Source organism: Phaethon aethereus (genome assembly GCF_964289735.1).
Source record: "Phaethon aethereus genome assembly, chromosome: 9".
NCBI lineage: Eukaryota > Metazoa > Chordata > Aves > Phaethontiformes > Phaethontidae > Phaethon > Phaethon aethereus.
In genome coordinates this window covers 4,835,199-4,854,184 of record NC_138585.1, presented here as the reverse complement: position 1 = coordinate 4,854,184, position 18,986 = coordinate 4,835,199, and the positions used below count along the sequence as shown (strand labels likewise).

Sequence of the window (18,986 nt, the reverse complement as noted above, 5' to 3'; positions counted from 1 at the left end):
GAGATCAGCAACACTGTAACCAGAAGTAAGCCTACTAAAGTAAACCTGAGGGTAGTACCATGACCAATGTTACACAAATAAAAACAAAAATTGGGGTTTGGATATGCTGCTATTCTGTGCCTGTCCAGCAAGGATGACTACCAAACCCCTTGCAAGGGGCTGAGTCTGCCCAGGTAGCAGCTGGTGGCTTCAAACCCTTAACTCTTCCCTGTAGGCTGAATTAGTCATTCTGGATAGACTGACTTGGCAAAGAATGTTGCATCGGTAAGAAGCAGCTTGTGCCTTTTTATTTTCTGCAATGCGCTGTTGTAAAGTATGTTTCCTGTAGGGATAAACAATACATAATGCTAAATGGCACCACTTGTAATAAATGGAGTACAAAATTGTGAACTCCCTTACTACTGCAGGCTTAAGATACTTTTCTCTCTTGGAAAATGAGACCCTTGAGGATTTGTTCCTTTAAGTGCCTGTCAACTTAAACACTTAAATGAAAGAGCTGGAGTGTCTAATACTCCTTTGCTCCACTCCAGAAGCTTTTTTGGCTTTTCCTTTCTAATCTGTCACTCCTCCTTTCCTACTTCCTTCTCTGACACTTGGGAGAAGGATGCCATCAGCCACAGTGCAGCCGTGACTGCAGCAGAGGACAGCTGAACATGCAGCAAGGCACACTGCTGCCAGCAACATCAGAAGATATTTCACATACTGGTTTTACACCAATTTACCACTTACCTGTTGTCTTTGTCCACTTCCTTCCCCCGCCCCCTTCTCTTCATTGCATTAACTCATGTCCACTCAACAACTTATCTAGTCTCTTCAACACTTCTGTATTTGCTGAGTGTTTTTCAAGGGATCCCGGCTGAAAACAGTGGGGAGTAATATTGCAGGAATACAGTGTATAAACCCTGAAGGACATTACATCTTACAGGTCTAAAAGGATAAGCCAAAGGCTGCAGTTAAGCTCTTCACCATAGTAGCCAGTGCCTACCTCAAAGTTTGAAAGTCATGCCCCTGTATTGCTTGCAGAGACTGGAGTCCCACCTGTGGTCTGTCAGTCCTAAGGCAGCGTGGTATTGCTGTACCCTTCCAGCTTGCAGGAAGGGTGAAGGTGAGCACCACCACATTTTCAGGCTCACCCTTCAGAGGCAATTCCTGTACTTCTGCTGTATTCTCAGAGTTGCAGGGCCTCAAAGCTCCTGAAAAAACAGCCTGGAACTGCCAGAGATGTTTGGAAGTCACTGTCTTTTCAGTCAGTGGCTGTGGTTTGAGGGTCTCATGCCTAAGCTTTACCTTAACTTTAAGCCTAACAGCACTCGCCCTTGTAAAGGCTGTTCAATACCTGAATCTTCCTCATTATAGAGATCCTAGAGGTAGTTAACATATGTAAGGCTGTACAAAAACATTCACGTGGCCAAGCAGCAGGTTTCATGTCATTTTGCACCTGAGCTTTCGTGCAGCATTTTCTGCCAAAGGTAAACTATCTTTTCTGGTCCAAAACAGCTTACAAACTACAATAAGAAAGTTGATACTTAAGTCAGTCAGACATGGAATGGCCTGGAGTTGTGACAGCTCACTAGAGTAAGAAAGAAACCTTTTTGGCAAGAAAATGTCCTTCTTGCAAAACCTGGCATTAGTATATGCTAGTAGCTCAGTATTTAGTCACACTAAATGGCAAAGTGTGAATGGCAAAAAAATCAGAAGAATAAAAAAAACACCAAACCCAGAAAAAACAACAGGAAGAAAAAACCACCAAAAAAAAAAAAGAATAACCACATCGAAAGACTTTTCCCCCCCCCTTCTCAAAGAGCTGATTATTGTCAATAAAAATACAATGTGGTAATTATGCAGATGCTTGGCAGAGACAGCAGCTAGTGCTTGTGTAGGAAAACTGCAATAAGTATAAAGTCATGGTTAATCACACAGAGATACGATCCTTTACCCCTTTTCAATGGCTTTCAGAAAGTCTGTTATGGCCTTAACGTGTTTTAAGGAATGTTTTGCTTCAGTGTAGTCATCTGCTCTATTAAAATTTCATTTTAGTATTAGAATAAACTGTCTGAGCTTTCAGCCCCCATTCCTGGCAGCAACAGCTGGTTTGCTTTCTGATTTGACAGCTTGCCTTTGTCTTACTGTTGCAGTATTACATTCCCCCCCCCCCGCATTTTAATCATGATAAATCTCCTCTAAATGCAGACAACTTTTTAATCTCATCCAGTTTCTTCTGGTTTCCCTATCTGAGATAGCCTTTGTGCCAGTTTCATCCTGTCATCCTACAAGCTACGACAAGCAGCTGCTCAAAGCACTCCCTGATGCTGTAGGTGGGCTCCGAGACACGCAGTGCCAGAGCTGAACTCAGTACTAGGAAGCGGCAGGCACAGAGAGCTGAGACATCCGATTTATTCTCCAATGTATTTTGCTAAGTCAGGCCTAGGAACAAGGATCAGAACATCATTTGTACTGTGCCAGTGATAACAGATGATAAAGCAGATGTCCTGTTTTCTCCCATGACTGTAAAATCCATTTCTGTTTACCAGGGTAAACTGTTGTACGTTTCACCCAAATATGATTTATTTTTTAAAGTTACTACATAGAGCAGAGTAGTTCTAGGAGGAAAAAAAAGAAAAGAGAGAGCAGCAGAAAATTAAGAAATGTCTCCCTGCCTATTTCTAAAAGTAAAATTATGTCTGCAGGTTTTTCAGGCAACAAATGAAACACAGCATCCAATATCCTACGTTACTGCGTCAAGGCTTCTGCATGGGACCAAAACATTGTTACCTGAAATTTCTGAGTCTCCTTGCCCTGGCACACAGGGGTGGGGTGGGGTGTGTGAAATCAAAACTGCTAACAGTACCAACAAGTACCATATCAGATATTTAGGACAACAGGATCATCTGCAAAGGAATTTATTTCTATCCCTCAATAACTGTGTTTCAAAGAAAGGCCAAACACTGAAGGAGATGCTCTGCCCCAGCCCATATCCAGATTTCTAGCTCTCCTCCACACCAGAAGCAGGTACAAATCTGGACTGAGATGCTAACAAGCTACAGATACAAACTGCTCAGCTGAAATAATCCAGTAAAACTTAGCTTTTCGAGTTCTACTGCATAATTTATTTCTTATTAGATCTTATCAGATAAGCATCTGTAACTGGATTATTACATTCTAAAATGAAGTACCTGTCTAGTTAGCCTTTAAATAGATGATTTTCTAATAGGTAGCATCTCAGCTTATCTGCATTCTTCACTTTCATAGCCTTGAATTTCATAGTTTGGTGACCTATTGGGAGATTCAGCTTCTTCTGTAACAAACCACTGAATGGGGAATTGTGGAGGAGCATTATGGCCTGTAGCCACTTATTACATAAGAAGTCAAATTTCAAAAGCCAGGCTTATCGCTGATGTAATTCTGTCAGCTTCAGTGGTTTGCACCAGGACTGTTCGGTTTCCAACATGAATGCGTAAAGACAAGCTGTGGTTTCCAGTCTCTGGCAAACAGTACATTATGTGGATCATTTGGATTTTTGTCAGTAGGTAGCATTTTAAAAGTGAAGTAGTTAAACTGTTAATGTAAACGGAGGAGGGGGGTGTTAAGTGAGGGTAGGGGTTTTTTTTGTACACAGCTATGGGAAACTAACACGGCAAAGCTGCTATTTCCCATCCAGATCACCTATTTTATAGGTGTCAGGATTCATACACAAATGCTTTCTGTAACCATAGGTGGTTACGGCTAACTTTTTATAATTAAAAGGCAGTAAGACCTAGCTAGAGCAGAGCAGTATTCCTTGCTTGGCCGGTGCCTGCTGCGCTACGGAGCTTCCTGGCAGCAGAGAGGATCCTGACGCGCAGGGATGGATACCCGGGCTCGAAGACGCACGCAGAGAGAGAGCCGCTACCTCGGGAGGGCCCGCCAGCCCCGTCGGCACGGCCCTCGGGAGCAGCCCACGGGCGAGGGCCCGCTCTCGGTGGCCTCTCCCTGCATGGCCGCCAGCCCCGGCAGCTGCACGGAGCTCCCGCCGGGTCACGTGTGCGGGCCGTAATCCCGGCGAGGGGGTGTCGTTACCGGAGGAAGGGGGGCGGTGGGAGGAGGGGCTGCCGCCGATGAGGGCTGAAGCCGGGTGCGCGGCCGGCTGTGGGTGCCGGAGCCGCGGGCGCCGCTGCGGGCGAGGCGGGGGCTGCGGCCGTGGCCATGGCCTGGCCCTGCATCAGCCGGGTGTGCTGCCTGGCCCGCTTCTGGAGCCAGCTGGACAAGTCCGACCTCTCCGTGCCGCTCACCATCCACAACTACTCGGACATCGAGGAGCAGGAGGACGGGGCGCCCCAGCGCGGCGGGCCCCCCCCGCGGGGCAGCAGCCGCCCGCCCGCCCCGGGCCCCCGCCCGCGGGACTCCGCCGCCGGGAAGCCGGGCGGCCGCAGGAAGGGCCGGACGGCCGCCGCCGGAGAGCCCTTCGCGGCGGAGACCCAGTACCGGCGGGACTTCAGAGCGTGGCCCCTCCCGAGGAGGGACGCCTTCCCCTGGGTCAGCGCCAGCAGCAGCGGCGGGAGGGACGGGGCCGCCCCCCAGCCCGCCCCGGGCCGCGCCGCCTGCGCCCTGCCCGGCGGCGGCGGGAGGCCGGCGGCGGACGGCTGCGGCGGCCCCGAGCAGCTCCGGCCGCGCTCGCAGGCGGACGGCGGCCACACCACCTCCTACAGGTAACCGAGCCCGGGTGACCGCCCCGAGCCCCGCCAGCGGCGCCTGCCGCGGGCGAGGGATGCTCCGCCGCAGCACGGGGCGGGGATGTCGGCAAGGGACCGCGGCGGGGGCGGGGGGAGCACGGGGGCTGCCGCCTCGCCGTCGGGCTCAACCTGTCGCCAAAGCCGCGCTTGCTTTTGGAAGCGCGGTCCTTAAAGGCGTCGCTTGTGCCCTGGGCGGCTGTCCGGGCTGCCCAGGAGCTGCCCGGCCCCGACAGCCGCGCTGGCTGCGCTCCCCGAATCTGCCAGCGCCATCGTCTTTTTCCTTCTACAACTCCTGGAATACCACCTTCAAGTTGAGCCAAATTACTGCCTCAAAGATTAGTCAGACGCGAAGACATAGGGGATATACACTGTTCCCCCCCCCCCCCAATACGCCATCTAAGGGGTAATGGGGAAAATGGTCACAAACCACCTTTCCGAAAGGGCTTTTAAAAACGGTTCAGTGGCTGTTCTGTTATTGATACCTTCCTTTCCCTGTGATCAGTATAACTGACTACAGTCACTTGTTTTCTGGAACAAGCAATCAGGAGGGACACATCTGAATTCAGCCCCTGTTCTCATGGATATCCACCATGGGAAGAGAGGGGATTTCAGCTCCTACAAGGCTGCTTGCTGAATACTGGACCAGTTTTACGTTGTTACCACACGCTCCCTAATAATTATGTTTGGCACATTTTAATATACCTATGAGGTCTGTTAGTAGAGCAATTATTCCAATAGAATTCCAGGTATTTAGACACTTATTATCCATTATGTACCTAGGAGACATTTCTCTTCATAATTGCAGTTCATTAGATTATTTATCACAGTGCTTTTAAGACAAACACACTGGAGGCCCTGGGCAGGATTACAGTCCTGCACAGGAAAGTGTATTGCTTATCCCACCACTCCCCACATGGGCAGCTGCCCTGGTACCAGCGCAGTTAACATACGGACTCCAGAAGGGATCAGTGCAGTGTTTGAATTTGTGTGCTATTGCAGTCTTTGCCACACTTCCCAGGACTATCACAGGGTAGTGATTATTTTTGAAGTAAAGCACTTCTAAATTTCCAAGCAGCACAGCAGTTACTTCAACAGAGAAACCTGCCTAGAACAAGAATAGCAAGGTTCACTTTTCAGAAGCACATCCATCTCCATGTTGTTGTCGAAGCCTCCCCCACTTCTTCAGCCTGACCCCAGAGGAAGGGCACATTTGTCTGCATTACAACAGCTGTGGCTCTAACACTCCGCAAAGAGTCACTTCTCTCACCTGTCTTCCCTCTGACTTGCTTACTCTTACACAGGGCACACAACTACTGCCATGAAAGAGCAAGACATTTGCAGGTCACAGGACAAATACTAGCCGAACCGAGATACCAACAAGCAAATCACCCCAAATTTTACAAAAAGTAAGACTTACAGGTAGTTGGGGAACTCCTCACAGCTGTTGGGAGGAACAGTGCAGGACCAGGATAGAGGCACAAACTGGGGTAGCCACACCAGGACAGAGTTCTCACATAACACCTTTAAGCTCTTTGAAGACTACACAGTACAACTCATGCAGACAGGGCTATACAAGTCAAGCCACCTTGGTCTTATTCCAGTAATTCCCCCAGTTTTGTTGTATCATTACCCAGTACAACATTGCAAATTTAAGAAATCCCCATACCACTGAGTGCACCCTAGAAAAGTCACATGAGTTACAACAAGCAGCAGGAGAAAAGTCCACAATAGCTTTGCAAGCTGGAAGGGTCTATTTTGGTTTGTATTTGTTGCCTTTTTTTAAAAAAAAAAAGAAAGGCTAAGCAGGAGCGAAGTGGTTGGCACTCGGCAGAGTTACTCACACTCATTTTCAGTCAGATTTGGGGCAGCAGGTTTGTATTTGGTAGCATCAGTCACCCCAGAGTCCCCTCACTTGTCTGAGACAGGGAAGGGGCAATCCCCAGCACACACCCCCTTTTCAAGGTAAGCACCCATAACCACAAGGAGATTTCCACTAACACTACTGCAGTTCAGACCTCCTTTCCTCTTACCTTATTTTCCAAAGGCAGCACTGCAGTGGGCAAACACATCTCATCTTCAGGCAGTAGCCAACAGCACCATTAAATGTTGGTGTCCTTCATCTTCCTAACAAAGACCAGAAGGCCCCTGCTTGGGAGTTAAGCTGTCCCTTGGTGGCCACAGCTCCCCTACTCTTTGGCAGCAGGCACCTGCCCTGCTTCTTGTAGGCTGTGCCCACCTGCAGGTGAGGAGGCAGCTGGGCAAGCAGGAAAGGCAGGTCAGCTGTGGTAGAGGCAGAGTAAGGGGGGTTTCTGTTACCAGGGGCAGCTGGGGGGTGTTGGGTCCTGAGGAGGAGCTTGGGTGTGAACTACATAACAGCTTTGGGCAGCTGAGAAGAGAGAGGGGCTGTCCTACGCAGAGGCATGCAGGCAGGGACCACTGCAGGTAGAAGGTTAGAGGAGCAAAGTTGTGGAAAACACATTTTTGGTTAGACACTCTCATTTCCTTTCTAAAGTGAACCTTGGGGGGATTCCCCCTTTTCTGCTGTTGCAGGAGTATCATCCCTTCCCTATGGCTCAGCCCTGCGAGCAAGTAGGGTGGCCCTGAGGACTGGCTTCCACGCATGGGGAGCTGTGTCCACCCCCACAAGAAATGGGTCATTTGAGTCCCGTGGGCTGCAGGTGCTTCAGCAGGCTCTGCACCAAGCCGGCTCAGGCATGCACCACGATGCTCTTGCCGGTAGGATCGGCTCCTGCAGTGCGGACACTGCCAGTCAGCAGCCTCCAGCCACGTTTCGTGGCTTTGTCAGGTCTCCGCAGCTGCCTGGGCTTGCTTAATGTTAAAGATCTTGAAGGGAGGGAAAGACTGGCTTGAACAGGACAGTGCAGAAAAGTTGGCATTGATACATGGTCCACTCCAAGCTTTTAATGGCAGCAGTGGTTTTCTTGCTTAATTCCGTAAGGTGTTGTGGTTTGTTTGTTTCTTTTTAATCCAGGGATTTTTCACCGCATGGTTCTACAACAGCCTATTGTGTATTTGTTTCTGTGGAACACCCAAGTGTAGTGGGCGAGTCCCCTGTAATGATCAGCACTGTTTGATATGCTTTTGTGCATCAGTGCACTGCTCCTGCGAGACTTCATTCTGCAAGTTCCCGCTACGTCTTTCTCCACTCTTCTTTAAGCTCAGAAGAAAACTCAGCTGCATACAAAACTGGCTGTAACGGTGCAGCCAGTCAGCCTGACCTGGCATTTCCCCAAACAAAATAAAACCCTGCAATCAGTGAGCAAGACCAGTACCATTCCTAGTGACTTCTGGGGGAGCCTTTTTATGGCCAGAAGAAAGATAAAGGTGGAGGGAAGTGTTGGAGAATACCTGTACCTCTGAGGAGGCAAAGATATTTTTAATTTTGAAAGAATAAGTCTGTATAAAGGGTGGAAGGACAGCACAGCTGCCTGCCCTGCACGCTACTGCCCCATGTCCCCAGATATTTGGGCAGCTCCTGTCTCCGTTCCGGGGATTTCGGCTGGTGTTCTGCAGGATCTGAAGGAAGTCAAACCCCAGCTGGGCTACATGGGGGGAGCTCAGGCACACAGGCCGAGGTAGATCAATACAGGCTGCACTTGAAAGGCTGAAATGGGATGTGCTGCAGTTGTGGAAAGATCCCAGGGACTGCTGCAAAGGGTTGCAGTAGATTATGCCTTGCTGATGCTGGGAGAGGCAGAAGGAAGCACTGGGTCACCCTCTCTGCACCTCCCTTAGGGTTTGTCCTTTGGGGTCATGGAAGTGCCTTCTCCCTTTCAGCAGTTAGTTGCAGGTGCTGTGTACTTCTGACACAGCCGAGATTTGCACACAACTAATCGTAGGTCTTCATTGTATTTAGCAGACATTTTAGAAGTAGATGAGTGCTTTACTGAGAGAAGCTGGTGCTGTCAGCAGGTATCTCCAGCTGACTGTTCTCTGGATATCATCTTCTTACCTTGTTAGAAGGCAAGGGGTTGAGGCCACCACCTCTCTGCTGGGGGTGGTATTGCTGGCAGGACAGCCCTGTTCGAGGCTCAGCGGTATTTCTTTAGGTCACTTCAGAGCTCAGTTTCCCCTGTGGAAATCTGCCAGTTTCTGGAAAGCACTTCAAATGTGTAAGAGAAAACGTTGCATTGGAGCTGTGAGCGCTTTTTCTGTTTTGCCCTTTCTTCCCCCGCCCATCAGCTTTGCTTGTATTAGCACTCGGGGAAAGGGGGAGGATGACTGTGAATTTCTGCTCACATGCACAGCGCCAACCCTGAGCAGAGCCTAATCTCTGCAGTGGGTGTTTATGCACCGTAGGTGTTCTGAGCGGGCATGAGAGTCAACAGCACCCGACTGGTTTGCAGGTGGGAGGCACAGCAGTAAAGCAGACCAAACGGAGGGCCTTGATCAGCAGGGTCTCCTGCTCACCCAGAGCGAGCAATTTGGATTTGTTGCTTTGATGAAAAGAAAACACAGGAAGCACTGGGGTCATTAAAGAGAAAGGGCCTGATGTGCCATTGCAAATGCTTTTAGGAATAGCAGGGTAGAAGATCTCGCCGCAGACTGAATACCCACCATCTTGTGCGAGTATTCAGCATGTTTCAGTCGTCGCACTGTGACCATGGAGCAGAGGCATCCTCCCCACCAGGGGTGATACCGCAGAATGAAGAGGAGTGACACTTTTCCCCGTATCTATAGATGTAGTCAAAGAGCATGTTATTTGGCTATCTATACTATCCACCCACCCTTAAATAGTGCTTGTGCAGAAGGGCATGGGGAACTGTGGTGACTGCTTCACATTGAAAAGGATCTTATTTCAGCTGTGCAGAAGAAAAAAGAGAAAGTACCTGCACTCATGCTCAGCAGAGTATGGGATCACAGCACACACCTGAGCGGACAGGGTTAATAGCACTGTGTATGAGGAGCTCCATCCTTGATCCAGCAAGATACTTAAACACATCCCTAATAATAGGAATAAGGCTTTTATAATCAAGGCTTACAATTATCTTTACATTCTTAAGTATCTTGCTGCTTGGGGAAATTAATACTGAAGCCTCTGATTTTTATGCTATTTAAGAAGTAAGCTTGCTTTGGTGCAGGCATTGGGTTGGATCCAGAGAGACTTGCTGTGTACTGCATAGCCTGGCTGGGGGAAGGGAGGGCTTGGAGGGGAACAGAGCTGTGGGAGGAGAGAGCACGGGGGGCTGGAAACAGTGGCTCTAGAGAGGATGTCTGTTCTGCAAAATATGCTGCAGAACTGAAATCAGGAAGATTCAAAGCTGTTCCATAAAGGTAGGAGGAATTTCCTCCACTCAAAGTACACCCAAACTTACATTAGAGGCAAAGGGAAAAGAATGGGGAATGGGATAATGACTGAAGTCAAGACCTACCCACAAACCCCCATTCACAGGGCACTGGTAAGAGGGAAGCAGCTGCCTGCCCTATTATACCACTCTAAGTGCTCCTTCCTTGGGGATCTGTCTGTGAGCAGAGCGAGCCCCCAAACTCCTCTTAAGACAACAGTTTTAGGCTTAAGGATTTTTTCCTGGCATTTTGATCCAGTCTTTTGCTATGAGTTATGAGCAGCTCCAAGTACTGCCTGACCTTGCTACAGGTGAGAGCTGAGACAGGGAGCTGCCAGGTGTCTTCTGCCTTCCTCCTCTGTAATTCCTGCGTGCTGGTCACTACCCCTCAAGCTCTTTCCTCTCCTTCAGCCTTTCCTTTCCCTCATTTCTGTCCTTGTGCTGTGCTCCTTGGCTGGGTAGGAAAATGGGCACAATCTGCTCCTGTGTCCCAGGCTTGGAAGGGCCTCCAGCACCCCACCAGTGTCTGACAGTTTCATGGCTCCGCTATCCAAGAGGGCTCCTGGCTTTGTCCATCCCATAGAGCTCTCACGGCTGCATCCAGCACTCATGGCATTTGCAATCCTCTGTTGACCAGGAGATGTCACAGCGCCCTGATCTGCACAGGTCTTTGCCATAAGCAGATAGAGCCTTGTCCTCTGGGAGAGCACCACTGGCTGCCCAGCTCTGCCTGGGCAAAACAAAACTGTCCCACCTGAAGGGGCGGCTGCACCAGGAACCTGCCTGAACGCCTGCGAGGAGCTGCACTGCAAACGGGGTGCTATTTCATACCCCACCACCTTCTGCCCAAACCCCTCAAACACCAGTCTGGCTTCCCCAACAGACATCTAGAGTAGCACATGCTTTGAAAATAAAATAATGGAGACTCCCAAACTGTGCACACAGCTTTTCTTCTGAAGGGAAAATGGTACAAATGCTCATTATGCTGCTTAATTCTCACTGGTGTGATGGGTATGGTAGGGAAGAGGGCAGTGGAAGAATAAATGCAGACTAGCTCAGGCAGTGTAGCTCAGTTATGTTCAGCTATACAAGATAAGCCTTTTTCCCTATTTCTTAAGTGAGAAACAGGATTGTATTGTAGTGGCTCCAGACACCACTGATAATTAATCATGTGAAGCAAACCATGACATAAAGATGAGATACTAAAGTGCCAACTGTGATGGCATTGGTGGCATACTACAAGGCAAAAGAATACCATAAATACTGAAGGTAAATCTGGCTGGAAATGGCAGCCCCAGCATTGTAAACAGCATGGTTGGTATTTGATTTCCACTGTCTTCCTCCCCACGGCCAGCAGAAATGCCCTTCATCTCAGTGAAATCAAAAAAGCTTTCTAGGTTAGATTTTCACCAGGTCAGTGAAATCAAAAAGATTCGATTTCAAGTCAAAAAGATTTCACAGGCAGCTTTCTCTGCAAGGCCAGAAAACATTTGTGGAGCACACGGAACAGGGAAAGAGCTAGAGGCAGTACACGGGCCAGCAGCCCTGTGGCTTACAGCACCCAGCAGCCTGAGCTGGAGCAGGCAGAGCTGGCAGGAGTGACACGCTGTGTTTGGAAGGAACCGAAGGACCAATCCTGAATCCATCGTTCCCAAATCATGCCCTGAATTCTGTGAAGCCACATGATGAATTGTGGCGAGAGTTGGTGGGAGCATCCCCCCCCACCTGACCCTCTGTCTAGGCTGTTCGACAGCCCTGGTACGGGTGGTCGTGCTCACCCAAGGAGGGAGATGGCACACAGCCACCAGCTCACTGAAACAGCTCTCTTCAAAGCTGGGCTTCATAGTAACCCTCTGGTAATTATAGTCCAATGGATTTTTTTGTGTCCAAGTGTACATGTTAGCTGTACTCCCACTTGCTCCATTTCCCATCACTGCTGGGGGGTTAAACCATCCCAGCAGGCCACTAGCCTCCTGCTCTCCACACTGCATTGATCCAAACCTTCCCCTCCAGACAACTCATCCTGACACATTACAAAAGAAACGCTTTTCCCCAGGCTCTATTAACCAATTACAAGAAAGAGCAAATGATCGGCAAACCAGTGATTTATGTGATCAAAGCAGTTCCACAGAGCAACGGGGCAACCACCTGCAAAAAGCTCCTTCTTACTCCTTCCTAGAGTGAGTCAGAGGTAAAGAAACAGCAGTACACAGAAAGCAGCCCTTCCCTTTTGATCTCTACTATTTTAAAGCCTCCCTACAGCTCAGGAGGTCTTTTTCTTTCACAACCCCAGTGCCTTACTCCTTGTAAGTTCCACTGGGTCATTTCTATTTACGGAGATCAAAAATCTGACCTCTAGGTTGTAACAACGGAGAACAAACCAGAACCTAAAGAGAGCATGGACACTGAATTATAGGCCTGAGGCTATTCCCCCTCCATTTCAGGTGCTTGCAGCCCCCAAGTAACCTGAAAACTGCTGCTGTCTAGGGACAAGAGGAGGGGGGAGGCAGGAAGGACAAAGATGACCATCTCCAGCAGCAACAGTCAATGTCTCTTGTGTTCATCCCCAGCAGCAGCTGCAAGTCACACCATGCCACTTCTGTAAATTCCTCTCCCACCATGCTGTTCTCTTGCTAATAACTGCTACTTGTGTGATCTTGGATGAGACACCACCCGCCGTGTCGGACGCGGGGAAGGGAGGGCGAGGTGATGAACTTGACCTGATGCATTGGCTTTCTCAAGCACAAGAAGCAAATGTTGCACCAGGGAGTACAAGGAGGGAGAACGTCACTAAATCTTGACGCTTGGCATTTTCAACTAAGTAACATTAAAAAGAGGTGATTCCTCTTCCCCAGGCTCTGCATAGTTGATGCATTTTGACTCAACTCATGACTCCCTGACTGATTTTTAGACAAGTCAACAAACTGGTATTTGGGCTTGTGTTCCTTCTGACTCTTGGCTGTACAGGTGTAGATGGGCTCGGGTGTCCTGCAAGCTGAAAGGCAGAGTGAATTTAATTAGCTGTACTTTCTGGACCAAAGGTTATAATTTTCATTGCTTGTTTTGTTTCAAGTACCCTATCTCCCAAAGGGGATAAATCATCTCTGTTTCACCCAGCCCCTTCCTGTGGCCCAGACTCCTACGGTCCCCCAGGAGGAAATGCTGGGTCCAAATAAGAAATGCTACTGTGGATCTGAGCCGTGACTGTATCTGCCCTCACATTGCTGTTTCCGTGGGTGAAGGCAGAGCATTTCCTCATTGCACGTAGGTGCCTTGAAAATAGTTTTGGCTATCCAGGCTGAGAGGAGAACGGTTTGGCTTCCAGCCAAAGAGAGGGTCCTGAGATCCAAAAGGGCTGTGTTTGGGGGCCTGCCAAATCAGCAAATGATCTGCTACAAAGCAGCGAGACAGAGCTGGCTGCAGAGACAGGCAGCGCAGTCATTCATTGAAGGCTGGGGACATACTCCATTGCAGCGTAATGCAGGGGGTAGACCAGCCAGCACGAGGATGAATGGTTAGAAATCGATGCCACTCAACATCCTTGAGGCAATCTGGCTTCATGTGTGGCAGCAGGTTCCCGTTCCTGGAAACTGCTGCAACATACAGTTGATGGCTTTGTATGATTTTGCTGGTATTTTTCTCAGTAGCTCCGTGTCCTCCCTCTGGCTGCGCAGCAGAGCAGAGCTCAGATTTAACTCAGCATTCACACACATCTGAAAGGTTGCCTTCTTGGGACATCACTTGGCCAAAATCACCTTTCTGCAAAGGTGCTTCCTTATCCTGAGGTGCTAAAGCAGCAGGAACCGCACCACCAATGCTGGGAGAGCTGCGCAGGCACTTACCTGCTGCCTGAGCAAGCCTGAACAGCAGGATGCAGGGAAGGTAGAAAGCGGCGGCTCAAAACAGCAAGAGCAAACCAATTACAGACAAGATTTGCAGTGCACATAGATAGCCCTGACAGGGGCCTGGTTTTCCTTCCTGATGGGCAGCAAGCTTTTCTGTAGAGCAATATCTGTTACTGAGCGAATTTAAGAACTCACTGCACCTCCACTCAAGCTGACAAACTGCTGTCAGCCCTGGCTGCAGGCTCCTGCCCATTTCCTCGTGCCTGCACCTGCAGTCCAGGGTTGTACCCTGTATCTACAAATCAATCAAGAAAAGCGGCAGCATTTTAAGTCTGAGTCTATGTTTAGAAATCAAGCATAAACCAGGCAGTGGATATTTTGGTAATATACTAAAAGGATCAAGACCAAACTACACATTCTAAAATAATACTCTAGGCTTATACACTTTAAATAAGATTTTTAAAAGAGGAATTTGCAGCTACTATCAAAAGAGCAAATAGCATGCTTGGGAAAAGTGAAAATCAGAAAGGCTGTGATCAAAGCTAAGCTTGGCACATTAACACACAGCCTATTTCCCTAGCCTGGACATGGCTCAGGACTCAGTCTTATCCCTTGATCCTGTGTATAAGCAGCTAGTAAAATGCGGTTATTATTTAAGTGTGCCAGGGCATGAGCATAAAATTGTCACATCTTGGTTAGTCACCTCTCCTTTTGCTACAGAAGCTGTTTGAATTGGTTGCCAGAGATACGTACACAAACAGAGCCGACTTCTGTCTTCTCCTGAGAGCAAACAAGCCGGCTCGGTTGGCTGCTACTGCAACATCCAGAAAGTCCTAACGGAGAGGGCATTAGTGAAGCCTGTTTGTGACAAGAGGTACAGAGAAGGAGAGGGAAAGCTGCAGGATGGAGCTGGCAGCCAAGCTAAGCCAGACCCTGCCATGCTGTTCCTCAGTGCTCTTGAACCACGTGCTGCCCCTGCCTCAGTGCAGTCTCTGCACCCATTTCTCAGATGTCACTGCTCCAAGAATAAGTCAGCCAAGTGCCTTCTCAGACATCATCATGCAAAGTCAAAGCACTTGCCCCCATCTGAAGGAGAATCAGCAGCAGCAGCATCTGCCAGCTGAGATGGTGTCTCCCTTTGTATGCATTTCAGACTGAGTTGCCACAGAGGTGCAGCAACATTGGCAAACGTGCCTGCTGTCCTTCAGCCTGAGCACAGTGCCTGAGCCTTCTTCCACACACGTGAGGGCTAGGCGCTCGCAGCCCCAGACCAACATATTTTACATTGTAAGTGGCCAATGAGCCAGACAATGTTTTATGTTGTAAGTCATCAATGAGCTATCAAGCAAAAAGTCACCCTGACTTTTTCTCATCTGGGAGGTAAGCACCAAGCACCTCCAGGAGAGAGCACGTTTTGCCAGGAATAAAAGAAGAGTTAAGTCAGGGCAGCCAGTTAGCCCAGCCTATGCCCTGTTGCATCTTTCAGCCTGGGCTTTCTGAGAGAGGCAGGCCTCTAGGCTCAGTTCTTCTTTTATTTTCAGTATGCCTTAGACAAGTTTAATCTTACAAGCTGATTGTATTCAGCCTTGCCTTCTGGCTTTGCAACCACTGTGAGCAGAAGTACCCTGAGAGTATGTTGTGTTTTATGGGTTCTTCTGTCTTGACAATCTCATTTCAGGCAAGAGTATCGCCCATGGACTGGAGCAAAACCATCCAAGCCTATAAAGACAAAGCAAGGCTTCATTATCCCAGAAGACCATTTTGTTCAAGAGACAAGCTACAAAGCAGATTTTAAGGTAATTAACATTTTTTAAAATCCCAAAGTCAATGTGAGTAAAGCCCAAAGTATGCATCAGGAACTCCTCATTTGTTATCGGTGTGGTGCATGTAGAATAAAGCCATGTCTTCATTGACCACTCTTTAATCACTGCCCAGTAGGTAATGTGACCATCCCTTGCTTTCAGAGACACATGCTAGAGAATGTCATACTGTAACTTACCACAATTCAACCTGAGACCAAGATTTTAAACTGCATGATAGTCAAGAAGTTCAAGATTTGCCATTGCCTCAGCTGGATACCTTATGCACAAGGTGTGGGTCATTCTCTGCTTAAGGTGCATTTAACACCCTCTGCACACCCTCAGAGCGGTCAGCGTGCACTAGCGTTAGAGTTGTAGCGGGAGATTCAACCTCTGGTGCTAAAATCAACCATGGACACAGGGATTTGCATGAGAACAGTTGCAGATAGCTGCCTAAGGAACAGCACCCAGCCAAACAGCCCAAAACTCCCCCGTGCTGGTAAGGGCAGAAGCTGCCCCTGCTACCAACACAACATAGCTGTGGCGAGCAGCTGAGCTGCACAGCTCTTGGGCCTCTGAGTCTTCCTTGGGATTTTCCTGTGATTTTCTACAACCCTCTATTCCAGCAGAAGATCATTTTCTTGTTGGCGAAATATATCTAAGCGTTATTTAAAATCCCACAAGGCAACGTTCCCTCTGTACTCAGCGTTCTCCCTGGCGGGGCCCCACACACTCCCTGTCCCTATGAGGAAGGAAAGCGCACACTGACGGGGCTCTGGTTTAGCTGCTTTTTGCATTAAACCACCAAAGGGAACGGCGCTTCACGACCAACTGCAAAAACTGTTCACAGGCTGCACCGAGTGACTCGGAAAGCAAAGACGGGGCTGGGGTTGAATTCCCCAGCCACAGCATGCCATGCTGTTAGAGGTAATAGCAGCTACTCCAGGGCCACATGTAAAAAATAAATCTTTGCCTTGGAGGAGACAAGGAAGAAGTGTTTAATCAGCAGACAGTCAAGTGCCTCCTCCGCAGAGGATTGCTGGCACGCTGCTGTGACAAGGCACACGATGGGTATATCCAGCCCTACTGAAAATGGGACAGTGACCTCAGGCAAAACAGAATTTGCAAACATCACCAAAACTTCCTCCTTGCTCTGAATAGTCTGGGCTGCTTACTGAGGTGCAGCAATGAGGACAGAGGGTATTTAACCCGTAAACCTTGTATTTTGACCCTGGAGGGGCAAAATACAGTGTCTTCCTATTTGACAGATAGGGTGCAAAGGAGAGGGTCCTAGATGAAGCCCTCAGAGTCCCTGTCCCGGTTCTCGAGGAAGGGAAAGAGAAAACTGGAATCCCAGACACAAACATAAGCTGCCAAGGACACCACACTCTGGACCATATAAGCAAAGGTCCCATTTCCTGGGGCCGCAGGGTGCCACCGTGGCCTCTCTTGCAGACAGTGTGGGAAAGGTGTAATCTGGAACAAAGATGGTGCTGAGGAGCCACCAGTTCAAACAGAAGTCAGACTCTCCCTGGTTCGCACTTGGCCATTTGGACTTTCCCTCTCACCTGAAGCCCACGGCTTTGCTGGGCACATGGGAGTCAGGTTTACGTTGTGTCCTGACAGCCTGCATGTAGGACTCGAACTGCTGGTTCTCCCCAGCTGCTGAGCTGTGCACGGGCTGTTTGTGACACTCCTCTCATTCCTTAGTGTGTCAGATGCATCCCCAGAGGAATGGAAAAATCAGAACAATGCAACAACCACAAACGGATCGATAGCTTTCCCTTTACTCTCTTTGCCTGTGGTTTTGCTCTTCTTTCTCTATTCAGATGGTGCCATCAGAATACTCAGCACCCAGAAAAGCTTTCCACCCTTTCATATTTTATGGCCAGGTTCAGCCACAGTCCTGGGCTTGGATGCACAACTAAGGCCAGGCCTGTTTCAAATCCTTTGGGTCTTAAGCATTAGGGAAGACACAAGCATCCAGGTGTCCTTCATGCTTCAGTACAATCACAACAGCTACATATTGGGTGAAATTCTGACTCCACAGACATCAGAGAGAGCAACCTCTGTTATTTCCACCTTTCCTTCAGGCCTGAGGAGTTCACATCCTTATCAAAGTCCTTGCAGTTTCACAGCCTGGCATGGCCAGTAACCAACTTTTCTCTTTCACATATGCCAGGTCCGTGCCTCTGTTCACAGCACACATAACGTGCGGCCCCATAAAGCACTATAGTGGAGTGTTCTGATGGAGTCTGGGTGGCACTGTCCAAAAGGTTAAGGACCAGACACACACCACAGGAATTCCTCTCATTTAAATCCAGAACCAGTCGAGTGGTGAATTTGTTGCGATGTTTGTAGACCGTGTGCCAGTGGGGCTTTGTGAAGAGGGCAGCTCTTTCTTTTGTGGAGGCTGACTCCTGCCCAGCCACGGTTATCCCCCACCACACCACACACCTCAAGGTCCAAGGGCTGGGTTACAACAAAACCCCTCCTCGGTGGCACAGCATCACACCTGCCCTTGAATCATCCTGTACGCCGAGGCCAGTCTCATCAACACCCAGCCAAAAGCTAACGCTTGTCAGGTAGTGACATGTTACAGCGGAGAGCAGATAGGTTATCACAACGCTCCAGACCCCTCAAACTCTCCAGACAGTCGCACCCTGTGTCACACTAACATTTCTCTCCCCCCTCACCCCACTAGATCCCAGATGTGAAGACCAGGTTCTCCCCCAACCCTTCTGCTGTTTTCCAGGCGCCATCACGGATCCTCAACGTGTGAACCTGGGACCCTCCTCACACCTAGGCAGCTTAAACGCGGCGTTTCTGTTAAGATGTATCACTATGCAATTTTCATGAGGAGTGTTAAGATCAAAGAACCAGTACTATCAAAAACAGCTCCAGTGATTAATGATATGCACACACACTTTGCGTTAACACAACAAACCGCAAAGCGCTCAGTTCAGAACTGGCAAAGCACGCTGGCGAGGAGTGACCTAGTTTTTCACAGGAGCAGGTTCATTACTATGCCAGCTGGCGTCACATTGGGAGATTGACTTTGGGCAGCAAAGGCAGTATTGCACGCAACATCCCTACGCTTAACTACCCAGGGTGGGAGGGAAAATAATCACAAGCGGGATGGATAATTAAAACCAAAAAGAGTTTTATTTAGCAGCACCCTCTAAGTAGGCCAGTGAAAGACAGGGAGTGTCTGGCTGACTTCTGAGCTTCTTTAGGGGTTTTGGAAATAGGACCTCAAATGGCATCGCCAGAAGTCACAGCATTGAAGGGGCTGGTCTGAAATTCCAGGGTTGTTTTAGAAGCTGG

At 49.0% G+C, this 18,986-nt stretch overlaps 1 protein-coding gene across 1 annotated transcript; it reads left to right on the top strand.

The window, feature by feature from the left end:
• Positions 1 to 4,182: 4,182 nt before the first annotated feature.
• Positions 4,183 to 18,441, top strand: MAP6D1 (MAP6 domain containing 1; the record flags this gene model as incomplete). The annotated part of the gene is made up of 3 exons (XM_082003843.1): positions 4,183 to 4,685; positions 15,539 to 15,656; positions 18,364 to 18,441. The coding sequence occupies 3 exons, from the start codon at positions 4,183 to 4,185 to the stop codon at positions 18,439 to 18,441; spliced, it is 699 nt and encodes a 232-aa protein (XP_081859969.1).
• Between the last annotated feature and the right edge of the window lie 545 nt (positions 18,442 to 18,986).